Source organism: Nycticebus coucang, chromosome 10 (assembly GCF_027406575.1).
Source record: "Nycticebus coucang isolate mNycCou1 chromosome 10, mNycCou1.pri, whole genome shotgun sequence".
Classification (NCBI taxonomy): Eukaryota; Metazoa; Chordata; class Mammalia; order Primates; family Lorisidae; genus Nycticebus; species Nycticebus coucang.
This window is the reverse complement of record NC_069789.1, coordinates 121,891,996-121,907,957: the sequence shown is the minus strand read 5'-3', so window position 1 is coordinate 121,907,957 and position 15,962 is coordinate 121,891,996. Positions and strand designations below refer to the sequence as shown.

General features: G+C 51.8%; 1 protein-coding gene across 3 annotated transcripts in view; it reads right to left on the bottom strand.

The window, feature by feature from the left end:
• Positions 1-15,962, bottom strand: part of GRIK5 (glutamate ionotropic receptor kainate type subunit 5) — a 76,279-nt gene that overhangs the window by 58,028 nt on the left and 2,289 nt on the right. Inside the window, exons 2-12 of one of the 3 annotated variants that reach the window (XM_053604866.1) lie at positions 14,966-15,943; positions 13,058-13,186; positions 12,611-12,775; positions 10,332-10,429; positions 10,073-10,238; positions 7,895-8,073; positions 5,559-5,612; positions 5,308-5,469; positions 2,417-2,569; positions 1,885-1,989; positions 1,659-1,766 (exon numbers count right to left, since the gene is read on the bottom strand). In XM_053604866.1, coding sequence (XP_053460841.1) covers positions 1,659-1,766; positions 1,885-1,989; positions 2,417-2,569; positions 5,308-5,469; positions 5,559-5,612; positions 7,895-8,073; positions 10,073-10,238; positions 10,332-10,429; positions 12,611-12,775; positions 13,058-13,136 — 1,269 coding nt within the window. In that variant the 5' untranslated portion in view covers positions 13,137-13,186; positions 14,966-15,943. The other 2 variants (XM_053604864.1, XM_053604865.1) reach the window with 2 other exon arrangements.

Genomic DNA, 15,962 nt, shown 5'->3' with positions numbered 1-15,962 from the left:
TTCCCTAGGGACTGAGGAAACAGCTCTGTGACTGGATGCTTTAGGGGGTCTCTGACAGCCTATGGAACCCTTTGGTTCCTTAGCATCCACAGCTCTTACACAGCCCAGCTCTGTGAGTTACTGAGGGGCTCCCATAGACAACGGATGCCAGCAGGCCATGGACTTGGCCACTGAGGCAAGCATGTCTGCCTGGCATGGTCCTGCCTCCAGGCCAGCTGCTCAGGGAAGCCTGCTTAGCAGGACCTGGCCATCGCCCTCCCCTGACCTCTCCCAGCACTGGAGGCCCATCCAGCTTGGCAAGAGGCAACAGGGTGCAGCGAAGCACAGGCTCTGAGCCCAACACTCAGCCCCACCAGGGACTCACTGTGCAACCTGTTTCCTTACCTTCGAAAGCAGGAAGATAAGGGCAGACACAGTGGCTCATGCATGTAATCCTAGCACTCTGGAGGCTGGTGTATTGCTTGAGCTCAGGAGGTTGAGACCAGCCTGAGTAAGAGCGAGACCCCATCTCTACTAAAAATAGAAAAATTAGCCAGGCACTATTGTGGACACCTGTAGTCCCAGCTACTTAGGAGGCTGAGGCAGGAGAATCTCTTGACACCAAGAGTTAGGAGTTGCTGTGAGCTATGATGATGCCATGGCACACTACCCAGGGCAACAAGAGTGAGACTGTCTCAATGAAAAAAAAAGGAGGGAAATCAGGCCACCATCACAGTTAGCTGTGAAGCCTAAAGAGCAGTGCCTAGTGCAAAATAGGTGTTCAATAAATACCTGTCACCACACAAAGGACCTCTGCCAACCAAGTGCAGTGGCTCACGCCTGTAATTCAGCACTCTCGGAAGTCGAGGCAGCTGGATTGCTTGAGCTCAGGAGTTCAAGACCAGACTGAGCAAGAGTAAGATCTCATCTGTAAAAATAGCCAGGCATTGCGACAGGCGCCATAGTCTCAGCTACTTGGGAGGCTGAGACAAGAGAATCGCTTGGGCCCAAGAGTTTGAGGTTGCTATGAACTACGATGCCACAGCACTATACCAAGGGCAACTAAATGAGATTCTGTCTCAAAAATAAAAAAAAAACCTTCTGCTTTGATTTGGTAAACTGTAGGAGTGGCACCCCCGGGACAAGCAGATAGTAGCCTTGACTATGCTCAGATACTGAAAGGACTGGAGTTTCAGAGAACTGAGGTCCAGAGCCAGGCTCTGGAGCCTTAGAGACACAGCCTACAGTTCTGGCTATACCAGATACTTGCTGTGTGACCCTAGGCAAGTCCCTTCCCCTCTCTGAGCTTCAGTTTCCATATCTTCAAGATGGATAATAAGTTGCCACGTGTCAACCCATGAGGTTAGCAAGGATGGCAAAGCAACCATGACTAACCAGGGTCCACCACTGGCCAGGCACTGTGAGTTGAGCCTGGCTCTGATGGCAGAGTGTGCCCTCCCCAACTGTGGCAGTGGTTCCCATGGTGAGGTCTTGATCTCAGTCTGGGGTTGGTGAGTACATGGGTTATGTTCCCCACTGGCCTGTGTGCTGCCAGCTGAGGTCTCCTCTACTTCACTGGGGAGCTAGGATTGGGCTCAGGACATCATTTGGGGAATGCCCTGCACTCAGGCCCCTTCACTTACCACAACCCCCCCACATACCCCTGCAGGGCCACTTACCAAGATGGTTGTGACCACCAGGGTCTTGTTGGCCAGCGTCTGCGACAGGTTGATGTCTAGGGTAGTGGCATTCATGGCCAGGGTCCGGTTAGAGTACCACACCCCGATCTGGGGGCAGAGTGGGTGCTGTCAGTGCAGGCTTGCCAAGGATGCAGCAGCCTCTGGGCCTGCCCCCATCCCAGCCCCAAACCCTGCAGGGTCCTGGCATTGCCACATGTCCGCTCACCTCACGGTGGCCCTGCCGGGACTTCTCTAGGATGCGCAGGGTGTAGTTGGTCCTCTGCCCTTTGCTGTTGAACTCGACCCGCCCAGTCAGCCCATCATACTCTACCTAGCAGGGTGGGGACGCGGGGCAGAGGGAGGGGGTGGCAGGACCAGAGATGGGCAGGGAAAGGCCCAGTGGGCCCAAGATAGCCACAGAAAAAGGCATAGAGACAGGATGGAAGGGAAGAGAGAGAGACAGAAATAAGGAAGTCCACACTCGGAAGAGCAAGACAACACACCAAGAAATAAGGGGGAGATGGAACCAAGAGGAAAAAAAGAATAAGACCCAGAAAGAGGCAGAAAGTGCACAGCCCGGACAGGTAGTGAACAGCCAGATGAGCAGAAGAATGAGGAGACCCAGAGAAAGCCCAGAAGTGGTGGTAGGGATGGAGGTGGGGGGAGAAGACAGAGGGCCACAGAGTGGACACAGTGAGTGCTGCCACCTGAGGTGGCCACTGCCCTGTCTCCTCTGCCCTCACCCGCTCCAGGCTCACCATGCGCAGGTAGTTCATGAGGCTGGTCCCGTGGGGCCAAATGTTGGCCGATGTACAGGCCAGCGGCTTCACGCCAATCTCCTGGCTGCGGTTCAGCTCCCTGACGGCGCTCACCACCACGTGCACAGCGTCAAACATCAGGGCAGCAGATAGCTGGGGTGGGAGCAAAGTGGGGGAAGGATGGGAGAGCAGCAACTCAGCATGGGGAACGTCGAAGGCCCTGATGGAGCTATGTCCAAGCCTTCAAACAACTCTGTTCTCTCCCAGAATGGAAGACCTGTGGGCCAGGAGTGAGGAAGTGGCTCTGATGTTTTTTTCAAGAAATGTAGAGGACAGCCAGGCGTGGTGGCTCACGTCTGTAATCCTAGCACTCTGGGAGGCCGAAGCGGATGGATAGCTTGAGCTCACGGGTTCAAGACTAGCCTGAGCAAAAAGCAAGACCCCTGTCTCTACTAAAAATAGAAAAACTGAGGCAAGAGGATTGCTTGAGCCCAAGAGTAGGAGGTTGCTGTGAGCTATGATGCCACAGCACTCTACCCAGGGCAACAGCTTGAGACTCTGTCTCAAAAAAAAAAAAAAAGAATTGTAGAGGATAGTGAGGAAGGTGTACATGCTGCCCAGGCCTCAAAGGAGCAGCTCTCCTGGACTGTGCATGGCATGTGTCTCAGAGAGAGTCTGCCTGGACAGCCAACTGTGTCACCACAGGGACAGGTGTGCCTACGCATGGCTGATGCAGACTAGGGAAGACAGCCAGAGTCCCTGTCTGAGTGTGTCTGGGCCATGCTGTGTGGGTGGGGCTGGACAAATGTATCCATTTGTCTGTACATGGTGGGTGAGGTGTCAGGGAGGCAGAAGGGTACCATGGTTGATCCTGAGCCTAGAGGCAGGCAGCTTAGAGCTGAAGGCTGCGCTGGGCTATTTCCTGACTCTGTGATGTGGCCAGATCCCATCCCTCCCTGAACTTGTTTCTTTTTCTTTTTCTTTTAAGAGACAGAGTCTAATTATGTTACCCTCAGTAGAGCGCTGTGGCATCACTGCTCACAGTAACCTCCAGTTCTTGAGCTTAGGAGATTCTCTTGCCTCAGCCTCCCGAGTAGCTGGGACTACAGGCACCCGCCACAACACCCAGCTATTTTTTGTTGTTGTTGTTGCAGTTTGGCCGGGCCGGGTTTGAATCCGCCACCCTTGGTATATGGGGTCAACACCCTACTCACTGAGCCATAGGCGCCGCCCATTGTTTCTTTTCCTATGAAGGGAAGATAGTAGTAATCTCTGCCTCTAAGCATTATTAGGGGATACAATGAGGAAACACCTGTGAAGTACTTGGAACAGCGCCTGGCACACAGTGAGTGTCTAACAGACCCGGGCCACGGAGCTGTGACTGACGCTCGTGGTCAGTCTACATGTGCCTGTGAGTGTGTGTCTCAGCTGAGTGGATGTGAAGGTCTATAGATCTGCGTTGTGTGGGTGTGTGTAGGGTGTGTACTAATGCACCTCTGTGTCGGTGTGTGTAGTGTCCCTGCACACATATCCGGTTGTACGGCCTGTGTGCACTTTTTTGCATGCAGAAGTCTTGATATGTGAGTTGATGTCTGTGAACAGATAAACATAAACATACATCTTTTTTGTATTTCTGCATTTATTCAATAAATATTATCGGGCACTTACCATGAGCTAGGCTGTTTTAGGTGTGGGGGATACAATGGTGAACAAAATAGAAATCCCTGCCCTCATGGAACTTATGATCTTAAACTTATCAGTATGATACAGAGTAAGCTACTTAGTGATTAAATAAATAAATATACATGTAAGTTCTATGGGAAAAGAGAAGCAGGGGATGGGGTTAAAAAGTAGATTGTTTAATACAACCTTTTTGGAAGGAAGTATGGAGAACTTAGGCTAGACCTTCCATTTGATCCTGCAATCCCATTACTGGACATCTACCCAGAAGGAAAAAAATCGTTTTATCATAAGGACACTTGCACTAGACTGTTTATTGCAGCTCAATTTACAATCGCCAAAATGTGGAATCAGCCTAAATGCCCACCAACCCAGAAATAGATTAACAAGCTGTGGTATATGTACACTATGGAATCTATTCAGCCATTAAAAAAAATGGAGACTTCAGGCGGTGCCTGTGGCTCAAAGGGGTAGGGCGCCGGCCCCATAGGCCAGAGGTAGTGGGTTCAAACCCAGCCCTGGCCAAAAACTGCAAAAAAAAAGACTTCACAGCCTTTGTATTAACCTGAATGGAAGTGGAACACATTATTCTTAGTAAAGGATCACAACAATGGAGAAGCATGAATCCTATGCACTCAGTTTTGATATGAGGACAATTAATGACAATTAAGGACACGGTGGGGGTGGGGGAAGGGGAAAGCAGAGAGAGAAAGGAGGGAGGGGTGGGGAAAGGAAAAGCAGAGAGAGGGAAGGAGCGAGGGGGTGGGGTCTTGGTGTGTGCCACACCTTTTGGGGACAAGACACAATTGGAAGATGGTCTTTACCTAACAAATGCAATCAGTGTTAAAAAAAAAAAAAAGTAGAGTGTTTCCTATTTTTTAAACAAGAAGACCAAGGAAAATCTTACAACCAAAGGGACATATACACAGTGACCTGGCCACGAGGCATGAGCTGCTCCTTCTCTGGAGAAGTGTGCAGGAAGCAGAACAAGATATGTGCAAAGGCCCTAAGGTACACCTGTGCCTGGGTGTGGCTGGGAGCAGCTTGAGAGGTAGCAAGGAAGACGTGGATCAGACTCATAACAAGCTGCACTGCAGGCCTCTCAACATGCTAAAGGGCTCTGAGCGTTACCTGAGTGAGACCCCAAAGGGGTCCCTGGAAGTTTCTGTGCAGAGTGTGTCTCTGGGTGTTACGGGTATCTCTGTGCTCACCGCAGGGCCCGGATAGGTGCTGGCTTCGCAGTTCTCCCTCCAGGACATGTTGAGGCTGCGCACAAACTCAGGGTAGAAAGGGTGGGAGGTGTTGAACATGGAGAAGCCCAGGATGTTGGAAGAGTCCTCCACAATACCGTCCAGATGCAGGATGGGGAAGTCCTAGGACCAAGGAGAGGTGGTGAGACCTGGTGACCAGCCCTGAGTGGAGCAGTGGAGGTGGAAGGGAAAGGAGGCAGGGGGGTACGCACCATGGTGGTGAGGATGTACTTATAAAATGCTGAGGTCATTCCCAGTTCTGAGGCCTAGAGGACACAGAAGGTTAAAGAGGCAGCATGAGAGGCAGAGACGGGGATCCCAACCCCCCCAAAAAAAGAGATTTAGAGACAGGCCTGGTGAGAAGTTACCAAGGGGAAACTCAATAAAATATGCCCAGAGACAGACAGGGAGGAGACAGTGAGGACAGAGGGACACCATGGTCCCTTGATTCTGTCACAATGACTGGCACCCCAGGTAAAATGGAGATTTTGCTGAAGGAGAGAATGAGACCTTCAAACATCCCCTGTCCCTCATTAGGGCACTTAAAGACTTCCTTCTGGAGACAGGCAAAGGGAAACCTTAGAAACAAAGTGAAGAGGAAAACTTTAACCTTCACACCCTACACTACCAAAAGCCAAGTGTCAGCTACTAACAAGTAAGGCTGAGCCCAGTCATAAGTTCAGAAAAACTACTCTCTGCAATCTCTGAAATTGCATTGCAATAAAAGGCAGCCAATTCGGATGTCAAGATTCTTTGTTTTTTTATTTTTTCAAACGAAGTCTATGTCGCCCTTGGTGGAATGCCATGGCACATTACAGCTCACAGCAACCTCAAACTCTTGGGCTTAAACGATTCGCTTATCTCAGCCTCCCAAGTAACTGGGACTACAGGTGACCACCACAATGCCCGACTGTTTTTGTGGTGGTGGTTGTTGCAGTTGTCATTGTTGTTTAGCTGGCCGTGGCCGGGTCCAAACCTGCCAACCTTGGTGTATGTGGCCAGCACCCTACCCACTGAGCTATGGACGCTGCCCAAGATTCTTTTATTTATTTATTTATTTATTTATTTTTGAAACAGAGTCTCACTCTGTCACCCACCTAGAGCCATGGCATCATAGCTCACAACAACCTTAAACTCCTGGGGCTCAAGCGATCCTCTTGCCTGAGCCTCCCAAGTAGCTAGGACTACAGGCACCCACTATTATGTCTGGCTAGTTTTTCTGTTTTTAGTAGACACGGGGTCTTGCTCTTGCTTAGGCTAGTCTTGAACTCCTGAGCTCAAACAATCCACCTGCCTCAACCTCTCAGAGTGTCAGAAATTACAGGAATGAGCTACTACACCTGGCCACAAGATTCATTTTTGAGGCCCCTTTCTCGTAGCCCTCAAGGAGAACAAAACTGGAAAACTCCCTGCCAGAAGCACCCAATCCTGTTGCCCCCACAAGAAATGTAACATAAAAGGGCACCAGTTTGCGTTTCCTGGGTGGTGGGAGCTGGCTTTCATGTGGATATCACAGTCAGCAGGCGTGGAGCAGGAAGGAACAACTGCTCATAAGGCCGGCACCGGAGAGAAATTCAAAATCTCTTCCATAAGCCCTCCTGTCTCAGGAGCCCAGTGGATTTCGTGCACACTTCTTTTTGTAAGCTATGATCAGCAGTGACATATGGTTTTAATTTTTTTTCTTACTGGAGAAAAATTAATAATACAAACTTGGTTATGAAGAGAAATTAATGGCAGGGAAGCAACTTGATAATTAATGTGTATGGATCATTGGTGGACTGAATGTGCCAAGCCCATGGGGGGAGGTCCTGGTGCTCTGACTCCTCTTGTTTGCCCTGGAGCCAGTCCTTTCCCCCTCCAAACCTCACAAGGTGGTTGACAGCCAAAGTAAAGAATGCATACAAAGCACCCCAACATGGGGCCTCAATAACCTCAATAAAAATCTAAGGCTGGGTGAGATGGCTCACGCCTGTAATCCCAACACTTTGGGAGGCTGAGGTGGGAGGATCATTTGAGGCCAGGATTCAAGACCGGCCTGAGTGACATGGTGAGACCCCCAGCTCTACAAAAAATTATAAAAATTTGCAAGGTATAATCGTCAAGCCTATAGTCCCAGCTACTCAGGAGGCTGAGGTAGAAGAATTGCTTGAGCACTCACTTCAAGGATGCAGTGAGCTATGATCACTGCATTCCAATCTGGGCAACAAAGTGAGACTCCATCTCTAACAGAAAAAACAATTCTGAGTAGCTGTGACTGAGACAGCATTGAAGCTGAGCCAGGTACTGCCCTAAGCGCTTTACCTGCCATTCCATCATTCACCCTTACAACCCACTGAGGAACTACCACTGTCTTCACTTCACAAAGAAATGTGTCCACAACCAGCAAGTGGCCAGGGAGGGAGACAAACTTTATGACCATCATCTGCATATAAGAAAAAGGTCTAAACAACCCCTTTCAACACTAAGGCCCACAGGCATTGGGTGACTTGCTTACAATAGCCCCATATTCCTGCTCCCTTTAGGGAACCAGAGATGGAGGGCAGCCCACCTTGCGGAGGATGAGGTGGGAGATGGACGCATTTGCGTCGATGATGATGGTGGACACCTTGTCATCCCGGATCTCCTTGAGCAGTGGCGTGGGGTCCCGGCTATCATCCAGCATCCTCACTGACAGCGTCTCCTTGGAGATGAGGAAGCCACGCACCAGTTCCTCCAATCGCAGCAGGCCTGGGGGAGGAGATCAGGCCTCAGGTTAAAGCTCTTCCAAATATGTGGGCATGGGGCAGGGCAGAGGACTGGCAGACACACCAAGGTGGTGGGGCAGCTGTCCAGAGTGAGGCTGGGCCCTTTGGGGTACTAAGCTCAGGTCCTTCCCAATTAAAACCCTGACCTAGACCTCTGCCCACAGATTCCCACCTCTGCCACCTTCCTGACTCCCACCAGGATGTCTGGCAGGTATCTCACTCTCCTAGCCCAAACCACCATATCTCACACAGGTTGGTGAATGACATCTCCAGCCTGCCAGGCAGGCCAAAGCTCTCAGTGGCAGCCTGGCTTTCTCTCTTGTGCCCATGCCCAGTACACCTAGGCCCCACCTTCAAAACACATCAGACCCCATCACACTGCACCACTGTCACTGCCTTGGCCCCAGCCACACCATCTTCTGCCTGCTGCAATAGCCATGTTCCCCCGAGTCTGTTCTCCACAGCAGCAGCCAGAATGATTCGATGAACTTCTCTGCTCCAAACCCACTGATGGCTTTCCCTTTCATTCAGAGTCCTAAAGGTCAAACTCCTCATAGCCTCCAAGACCCTACTTCTGCTCCCCACCCCACTACCTTCCAGAACTCCTCTCCTTTCTCTCCGTCACTTGGCTGCAGCCACACCACAGTCATGCTCCCGTCCTATGGCCTTCATGCATGGATGTTCCCTTAGCTGGGAACCCTCTTCTCCCACGTCCCTATATAGCTCCCTTCCTCCCCTCCTCAGGTCTTTACTCAGATGCCACCTTCTCACTGAGGCCCTCGCCCCCATTTTATTTAAAATTGCACCGCACCCCCACACCAGACTCCCAGTCCTCTTTACTCACAGTACCTCTCCACAGAACTTACTACTCCTCACCACGTACTTATTTGTGGTGTACTTCTGCTACAGTTACTGGTGGGTTTACCGCCTAACTCCTCTCCGCAGAATATAATCCAACAAGGGCAGGGGTTCCTGACTGCTTCACTCACTGCTAGATGCCTGAGAGCAAGAGAGCACCCAGCACACAACAAGTGCACAAAAAATACCTGTGGAAGGAGGAATTCCTCTAGAGGTTACAAAACACAATCCCCCGTCTCAAACTCCACACTCACAAATCCACCAGCCTCCCAGCAAGTCATGTTTATGTCTCAAAGACACAGCATACTCACTGTGTGCTCCTGAAGGGACTATGTTCCCCCCCATAACAGAAGCCCCTGCCCTCTCCCTTCTCTCTACCCTGAGCCCCTCCATCCTGGCAGCCACCACCTGAGCCCAGACCACCATCACTTCTCCCCTGCCTCTCGCTGGGCTCCTGCCACACTTCATGTCACTCTCTAGCTCATTCTCTACATTGCAGCCAAAAAGTTCTTTGTACAGCATACATTTGGACATGGCCCCTCGCCCTGCCCTGTGTGGGAACCTTCCCCAGCTCCCACCACCTCCTGCTTCATGGTCCCTACACTTCAGCCACTGGGCACACACCTTCAACGCTCAAAGGGGCTGTCCTACTCCGGGACCTTCACTTCTGCCCCTGCCATGCTCTCTGCTTAGAACACATTCCCTCCCTTCTCTCCCATATTTCAGGTTCAGTCTAGATGTCCTTTTTAGAGTACGCAAGCCCTGAACATCCTACATGGGATAGGATCCCTTCTGTGCACTCCTAGAGGCCCTGCATGCCTCCTATATCACAGCAGCTGTGTGACCTTTGGCCTCTCTAGGACCTAGCAGAGGGCCTTGACATAGCAGGTATTTGGTCACCATCTGTGCACCAAAAGGGGCTTTTTTGGAGGAGAAGGGGTCTGTGGAACTAGAGGTCTTGGTTTCTAAAGGGGAACGGGATGATGGGGATAAGGAAAGCCTGGTATCTAGGTCTCCCAGGGAGCCTAACGCATGGGCACTGAACAACCCTGTGGGATACCAGATCTCTTGGGAAGGGGCGTTCAGAGGAATAGAAAATAAAATATCCAGTTCTCCTCCCTCACACTCAGCCTTGGCGCAGATGAGGCTAGCCGAGGGGTAGTTGAAGGACTTGAGGATTCGGGAGACTGCCAGACTGACGTCCTCGTTACTGGGGTACAAGCTGACAGACGCGAAGCGAAGGTACTGAAGGCGGGGCGTCTCCTCGGGACCCACCTTGATGTGGGGGATCTGGATAGAGAGGGAGCTCTGGCTTCCATCCTGCTCCCAGCTCAACTCCCGGGGACCCGCTCCCCCACCTACCCCACCCCATACCCAGCTCACCTCCTTCTCCCCACAGATATGGCTCACGGTGGAGGCAGATGCTGGACTGGAGGAGGGCCCCAGGACAGACACGACTCCCTTTGGCAGGATCTGACACACTGCAAGGGACGGGGAAGAGGGCAGAGTCAAGGACCCCCTGCATCCTCTCCTCCACCTTCCAGGGAGCCTCCAGCCACCTGAAGGATACTGCCTGATCTTCTTCCACCACCTGGCATCTAGAGGGCCAATCCTTGACCCCACATAACACAGTGATAAAGGAGGGGACATGAGACAGAGACAGGGGGATGTGGCAACAGAGGGATGGTCACACCAAAAGAGACAGAAGGAAGGAATGAAGAAAAAGACACCAAGGGCCCCCTCTGGCCTGCAAATTCAGTGCCCAGTTGCTTGGCCTTTGTCCTTCTCAATCTTTTTAGGCCCCCTCCATCCTGAACCCACAGCTGAGGGCACCTGGGTCCCCTACACTCAGACACCACTCTTCTGTGCCATTTACTTGCTCCTCCATTCCCCTTAAACACATGTGTCTCTCAAGAACAGGAGGTGGAAAGCTATTTCTTTTGCCTGTCCAAAGCCTGTTCTCATGGCAGGACCCTAACTTCTCCTGGAGGAGATATCCCCACCCTTTAGTCCATGAGATTCTCAGGATGGACTGGCACCAATTCAGGCCCGGTAAGTCACAGAACCACATTCTCCAAGCCACAGAGACCAGGTCAGCAATAAATATGGGTTCAAATCACGTCTTCTGCTACAGTTACTGGTGGCTTTGCTAAATTGTTAAGCTACAGGCATTGAGCTGCTGGGCCATCTTGCCACCTGCAGGGGGAAGCATTCCTGAAAATGAAGCCAACTCAGAGGAAAGCAGGGCCCAGAGATAAAGACAAAGAGATTCCTGGGACATTATTTCAATGCCTGGATCTAGCCATGCCTGAAGCAATCCTGGGACATCATTTGAGTACTTGGATCCAGCCATGCCTGAAATTAGTGCTTAAGCCTTTTAGTAACATTACCTAATAAGTTTTCTTTTTGTCTTGAACCAGCCTGAGTTGGGTTTCTGCCACATCTAACCAAAAGCATCATAACTGAACAACTCGTCTTCCTCCAAACTTGTCCCCTCTGTGCCCCATCATTTGCACAGACCAGATGCCTAGAAATGATACTTGCCTTCAATCTCTCTCCTGAAAGTCAATTAGTCACCACTCCTCTCTCTTCTTTGTCCTCAAATTTTCTCACATCTGTCCCCATTTCTTCAACCCCTCTGTCACTGGACTCGCAACTCAGGCATGTACCAGCCTCCTCACTCATCACCCAAATCCAGCCTCCAGATTCTCTTTCCAGATACCCAGTTCCCTGATTTAAACCCATCAATAGCTCCCCCACTGCCTACACACAAAGGTGGCATCTTTCACCCTGGTACTGCCAATTCTCACCCCCCTCCCCCTCCCACTGCCCGGTCATATTCAGCTTGGAAGTTTCTCACAATCTCCCCAAACATGTCCTGAATCAGGAGGTCAGAATGGACTCAACCCCACACCCCAATTCTTGGCTCCAAATACCTCCCCCTGCCCTCTAACCCCAGACTCTAGGTACACAACTGAAATGTCATCTCCCTCCTTGCCCTCCATCCCAACATCTCCCAAATTGTGCTCTATGCCACTCCAGTCAAGGTCTGGGAAACACTGCACCCCATTCTCCCACTTGGTGACTTGAAACATACATGAACACAATAAAACCTCTGCTAAGGCCTGCAGGAAAGAAAACACGTTTTAAGGTAGCATGTCCAGCACATCTGTTCAAGTGACACCTGTGAACATTCATTTGGCCCATTAGTATTCAACAAACACTTAACATGACCCTACCATGTAGCTGGTTGTGCTTGGAGCAACACCACTCCTTCTACAACCTACTCACCTTTCAAAGCTCAACTTCAGTCTAGTCTTCTCCAGATTGCCTTCACTGACCCCTGCCCCCAGCCTTCTGACCTCCCTGCTTGGGACCCTTATTATTCAGCTCTAGGGACTGACAAGTGTTCCCAGCCAGTTGTAATATGTCCTCCAAATGAGGCCCTGAGCTCCTCCAGGGCAGGACTGGGGCTTACCCTCTCACCTACCCTACCATGCCCAGCAGCAATTGTCTCTGGGAAGAAGGCAGAGACAGATGCAAAAAAAGGGGCCAGACAGAGCTTGAAGAGGAAAAGGCCAAGCCAAAGGCCAGGACAGAGGGACACACTGAGGGCCACCAGCCTGCCTGGCCTCACCCCACACCCCTGTGGCCCCGCTCACTGGTGTCCGTGGTCTCGTACTGGCTGTCCCGCTGCAGCTCAAAGATGTCTACTTCCACTCGGGCCTTGGCTGGGACCTCGATGATCCCGTTGATCTGCTCCCGGGCCAGGGCCAAGGCAAGACGCTCACCACGGCCACACACTGTCTGGTCATCCAGGATTGCAGCTGAGGGGACACAGGGGTTGGGGACCAGACTCCAGTGTCCTGAGGAAGGAAGGAGCTGGGGTCCTGGAGTAAGAGGGTTTTAGGAGGACTCCTGGATCTGACAGTGGCAAAAGCTAGGGGTCTGGACCCCTGAGTCTAAAGGGAACAAGATGCTGGGAGCTGAGACCTGAGGCCCAAATTCCTGGGTCCCAAGGGACTGGCATGCCTGGGTCCCAAACAAGGAGCCCAAGGCCCAAGGGGCAGGTCTCTTAAGAGGCAGAGGCGGGGTGCTGAGGGCCTCACCCATGCGCAGTGATGAGAGCACCTGGCAGCTGGGTCTGGCAAAGGCAACAATCAGCAGCAGCAGCAGCTCAGCCGGCATCTTCCTCCCCTCCTCATGGGGACGCAGCTGCCGCGGCCCCCACTTGCCACCTGCAGGGAGACCCCCAACCCACAAGGAGACTGCTGGTGTTGGGGGACGGAGCCCCTTGGAGGACTGTTGGATCGGGTGATAACCACAGCCCCTGGGACATTGTTGGTGAGGAGTTCCCAGCTCTGAAGGGCCCTGCTCTGGTCACAGGCTCACAATACTGAGGGCGCTGCTAAAAGGCTCAGAGGAGCACTCCCAAAGAGGACCTCATGGCACTCGGATACTATGTGGGACAGGCTGGGAAGGACAGGCACCGGTACACAAAGAGGGAAGCAAATGAGGATTTCAGGTGGGGGTGAATTCCAGGGACCAGCCCCACCCCAGTAGGAAACCAGGAAGTACCACCCCCCCACCCAGTCCCACCCCATCTCTGGGCAGGCAGCCGTTCCTAGGCAACAGAAACTGGCTGGAGAGGATGCTGTGGTTGCTAGGCAACTCCATCCCAGGCCTCACTTTCTACCTTCCTTACATCCCTGGTTCCCACAGTCCCATGGAGAGAGAGCCCTGGACATCCATGGTCTTGAGGGGAGAGTATCCAGGAGTTAGGAAACTTGAGGAGAGAAGGGAGGAAGAAGAGAGAGAGATGTGGAGACACACAGATGGATGAACTCAAAGCAGCAAAAGGACTAAAAAAAGTGTCGAGAGAGAAGGGGGGAACAAAGTAGAAGACAGGCTTAGAAAGAGGAAAGATAAACAGACTCAGAAAAAGAGCAAAGGACAAAACAGGAAGAAATACAAGAGAACAGAAAGATAATACAGGAAAATGAGGACAGAAATGGAGAAAAAGAGAGAAGGAAAGAGTTACAGGGAACTAGGGACAGGGCTGGGAGAGGAAAGAGACAGGGAGATGGGAGATGAGATGGGAAAAGGACAGAAGAGGAAGAAGAAAGGCCAGAGTGGTGGCTCACGTCTGTAATCCTAGCACTATGGGAGGTGAGGCAGATGGATTGCTTGAGCTCAGGGGTTTGAGACCAGCCCGAGCAAAACCAAGACCTCGTCTCCAAAACTAGCCTGGCATTATGGTGGGCGCCTGTGGTCCCAGCTACTCGGGAGGCTTAGGCAATAGGTCCCTTGAGCCCAAAGGTTTGAGGTTGCTGTGAGCTATGATACCACAGCCCTCTACCGAGTGCGACAAAATAAGACTCTTACTCAAAAAAGAAAAAAAGAAGAGGGAGAAGAAAGTGAAGGAGGCCGGAGAAGGGGAAACCAAGGTATAGACGAGACACATAAAGAGAAAGATAGAGAAAGGAGGGAAGACAGAAATGGATCTAGGATGCAACCAGAGAGAGCCAAAAGGGCAGAAAGGCAGGGAATGAGCTGCTTTCTAGAAGTGGATGCCAAACCACTGCCCCCAACCCCATTCTGAGAGCTGAAGCAAAGAGGCAGAGAACATATCTCTGCTCCTCACAACTCTCCACTCCCAGGAAGTCAGGCATTCTTCTAGGTACCCCTGGGCCTTTTGAAAGGCAAACACTGAGCAGGGAGGGGTTCCACCAGATGTGAAACTCCTTCGACTGAGGGCTGTGCCATAAGGGAAGGGACACTTGGGTGTGCATGGAGTACAGTTATTGTGGGGCCCACAGTGCTATGAGGTGAGCCTGGATCCCCCACTCCAACCAGACCCCATGGCAGGATGGCCTGAGCTGGGTAAACAGTGGGATGAGAACTGCCAGGGAAGGGCAGAGGCACCAGGCAACACTTCTGACCATCTTGTAGATCCAGAAAAAGTCAGGCCAGGACAGCAGGAAACTGGACCAGTCCCAGCTGTGCCCCCAACTCACTGTGTGACCTTGAGTAAGTCACCCCTCTCTCTCTGGGTCTCGGGGAAGAAGCAGGTGGTGGGAGTGCATGCTGGACAGGCTAGTGGCTGCAAACTGTAATTGGGATCTAAGATGAAGGCTTGTCAAGGGTGGAGGAGCAAGGGATGCTGGGAGGCCCGGAAGGAGACCTCAAAGGGAGGGTGTGAAGGGCGGGGCTAGGAGAGGCAGGAGTGGGGGGGGTCATCCTGCGACACCAGCGACTTCCGGGGCATATTAGGGAGCAGAGACTAGAGGACAGAAAGACTAAGGGAGAGATAGGGAAAGGAACAGGGTCCCACAGGTGGCAGACACAGGTGGGAGCAGAAAGACAGAAAAAGAGTGTAGGACAGGGTTTGGGTCGGCAAATGGACACAGAGGTATAGAAAGGTACATACAGAGAGAAACAAAGCCCAAAAGATAGGACCTGGGGCTAAATGAGACACAGACACAGCCTAAAAGTGAGACACCACAGGGGACAGAGACAAGACAGAGGGTGTGAGAGAGAAGGAGAGCATGTCAGGCAGGCCTGGGACTCACAGATGTAGGACAAAGATGGAAACACAGCAAACAACTGAGTAAAAGGGGCCAAGACAGGGGCCCCACTAGAGGAGAAAGACCGACAAGTGGACAAATGATAGACATCAGCCAAGCGAGAAGCAAGCAGGTTAAGGAGGCAAAGGGGCAAGGAGTAGGCAGGAACAGAAATAAATAGCAGCTGGTACAAGAAACATGGTAAGAAGAAAGACAGCAAAACTCTGAAAACGGTGAGAACTGGTCTGAAAGAAAGAGAAAGTATGTCAGAGTTCAGAGCAGGCCCCCAGAATAGGAAGGGGCAGAGGGGGAGAAGCACACAGGGAGAGGGGTGATTTGCAAACCAGGAGAGAAGAGCATCAGGGAAGGAAACTGAGGCGGAAAGGAAGAGTGAGTGCCCTGGAGAACAGGCAGAGCCAGGGCGTGCACCTGCTTGCTTGCTCGCTCA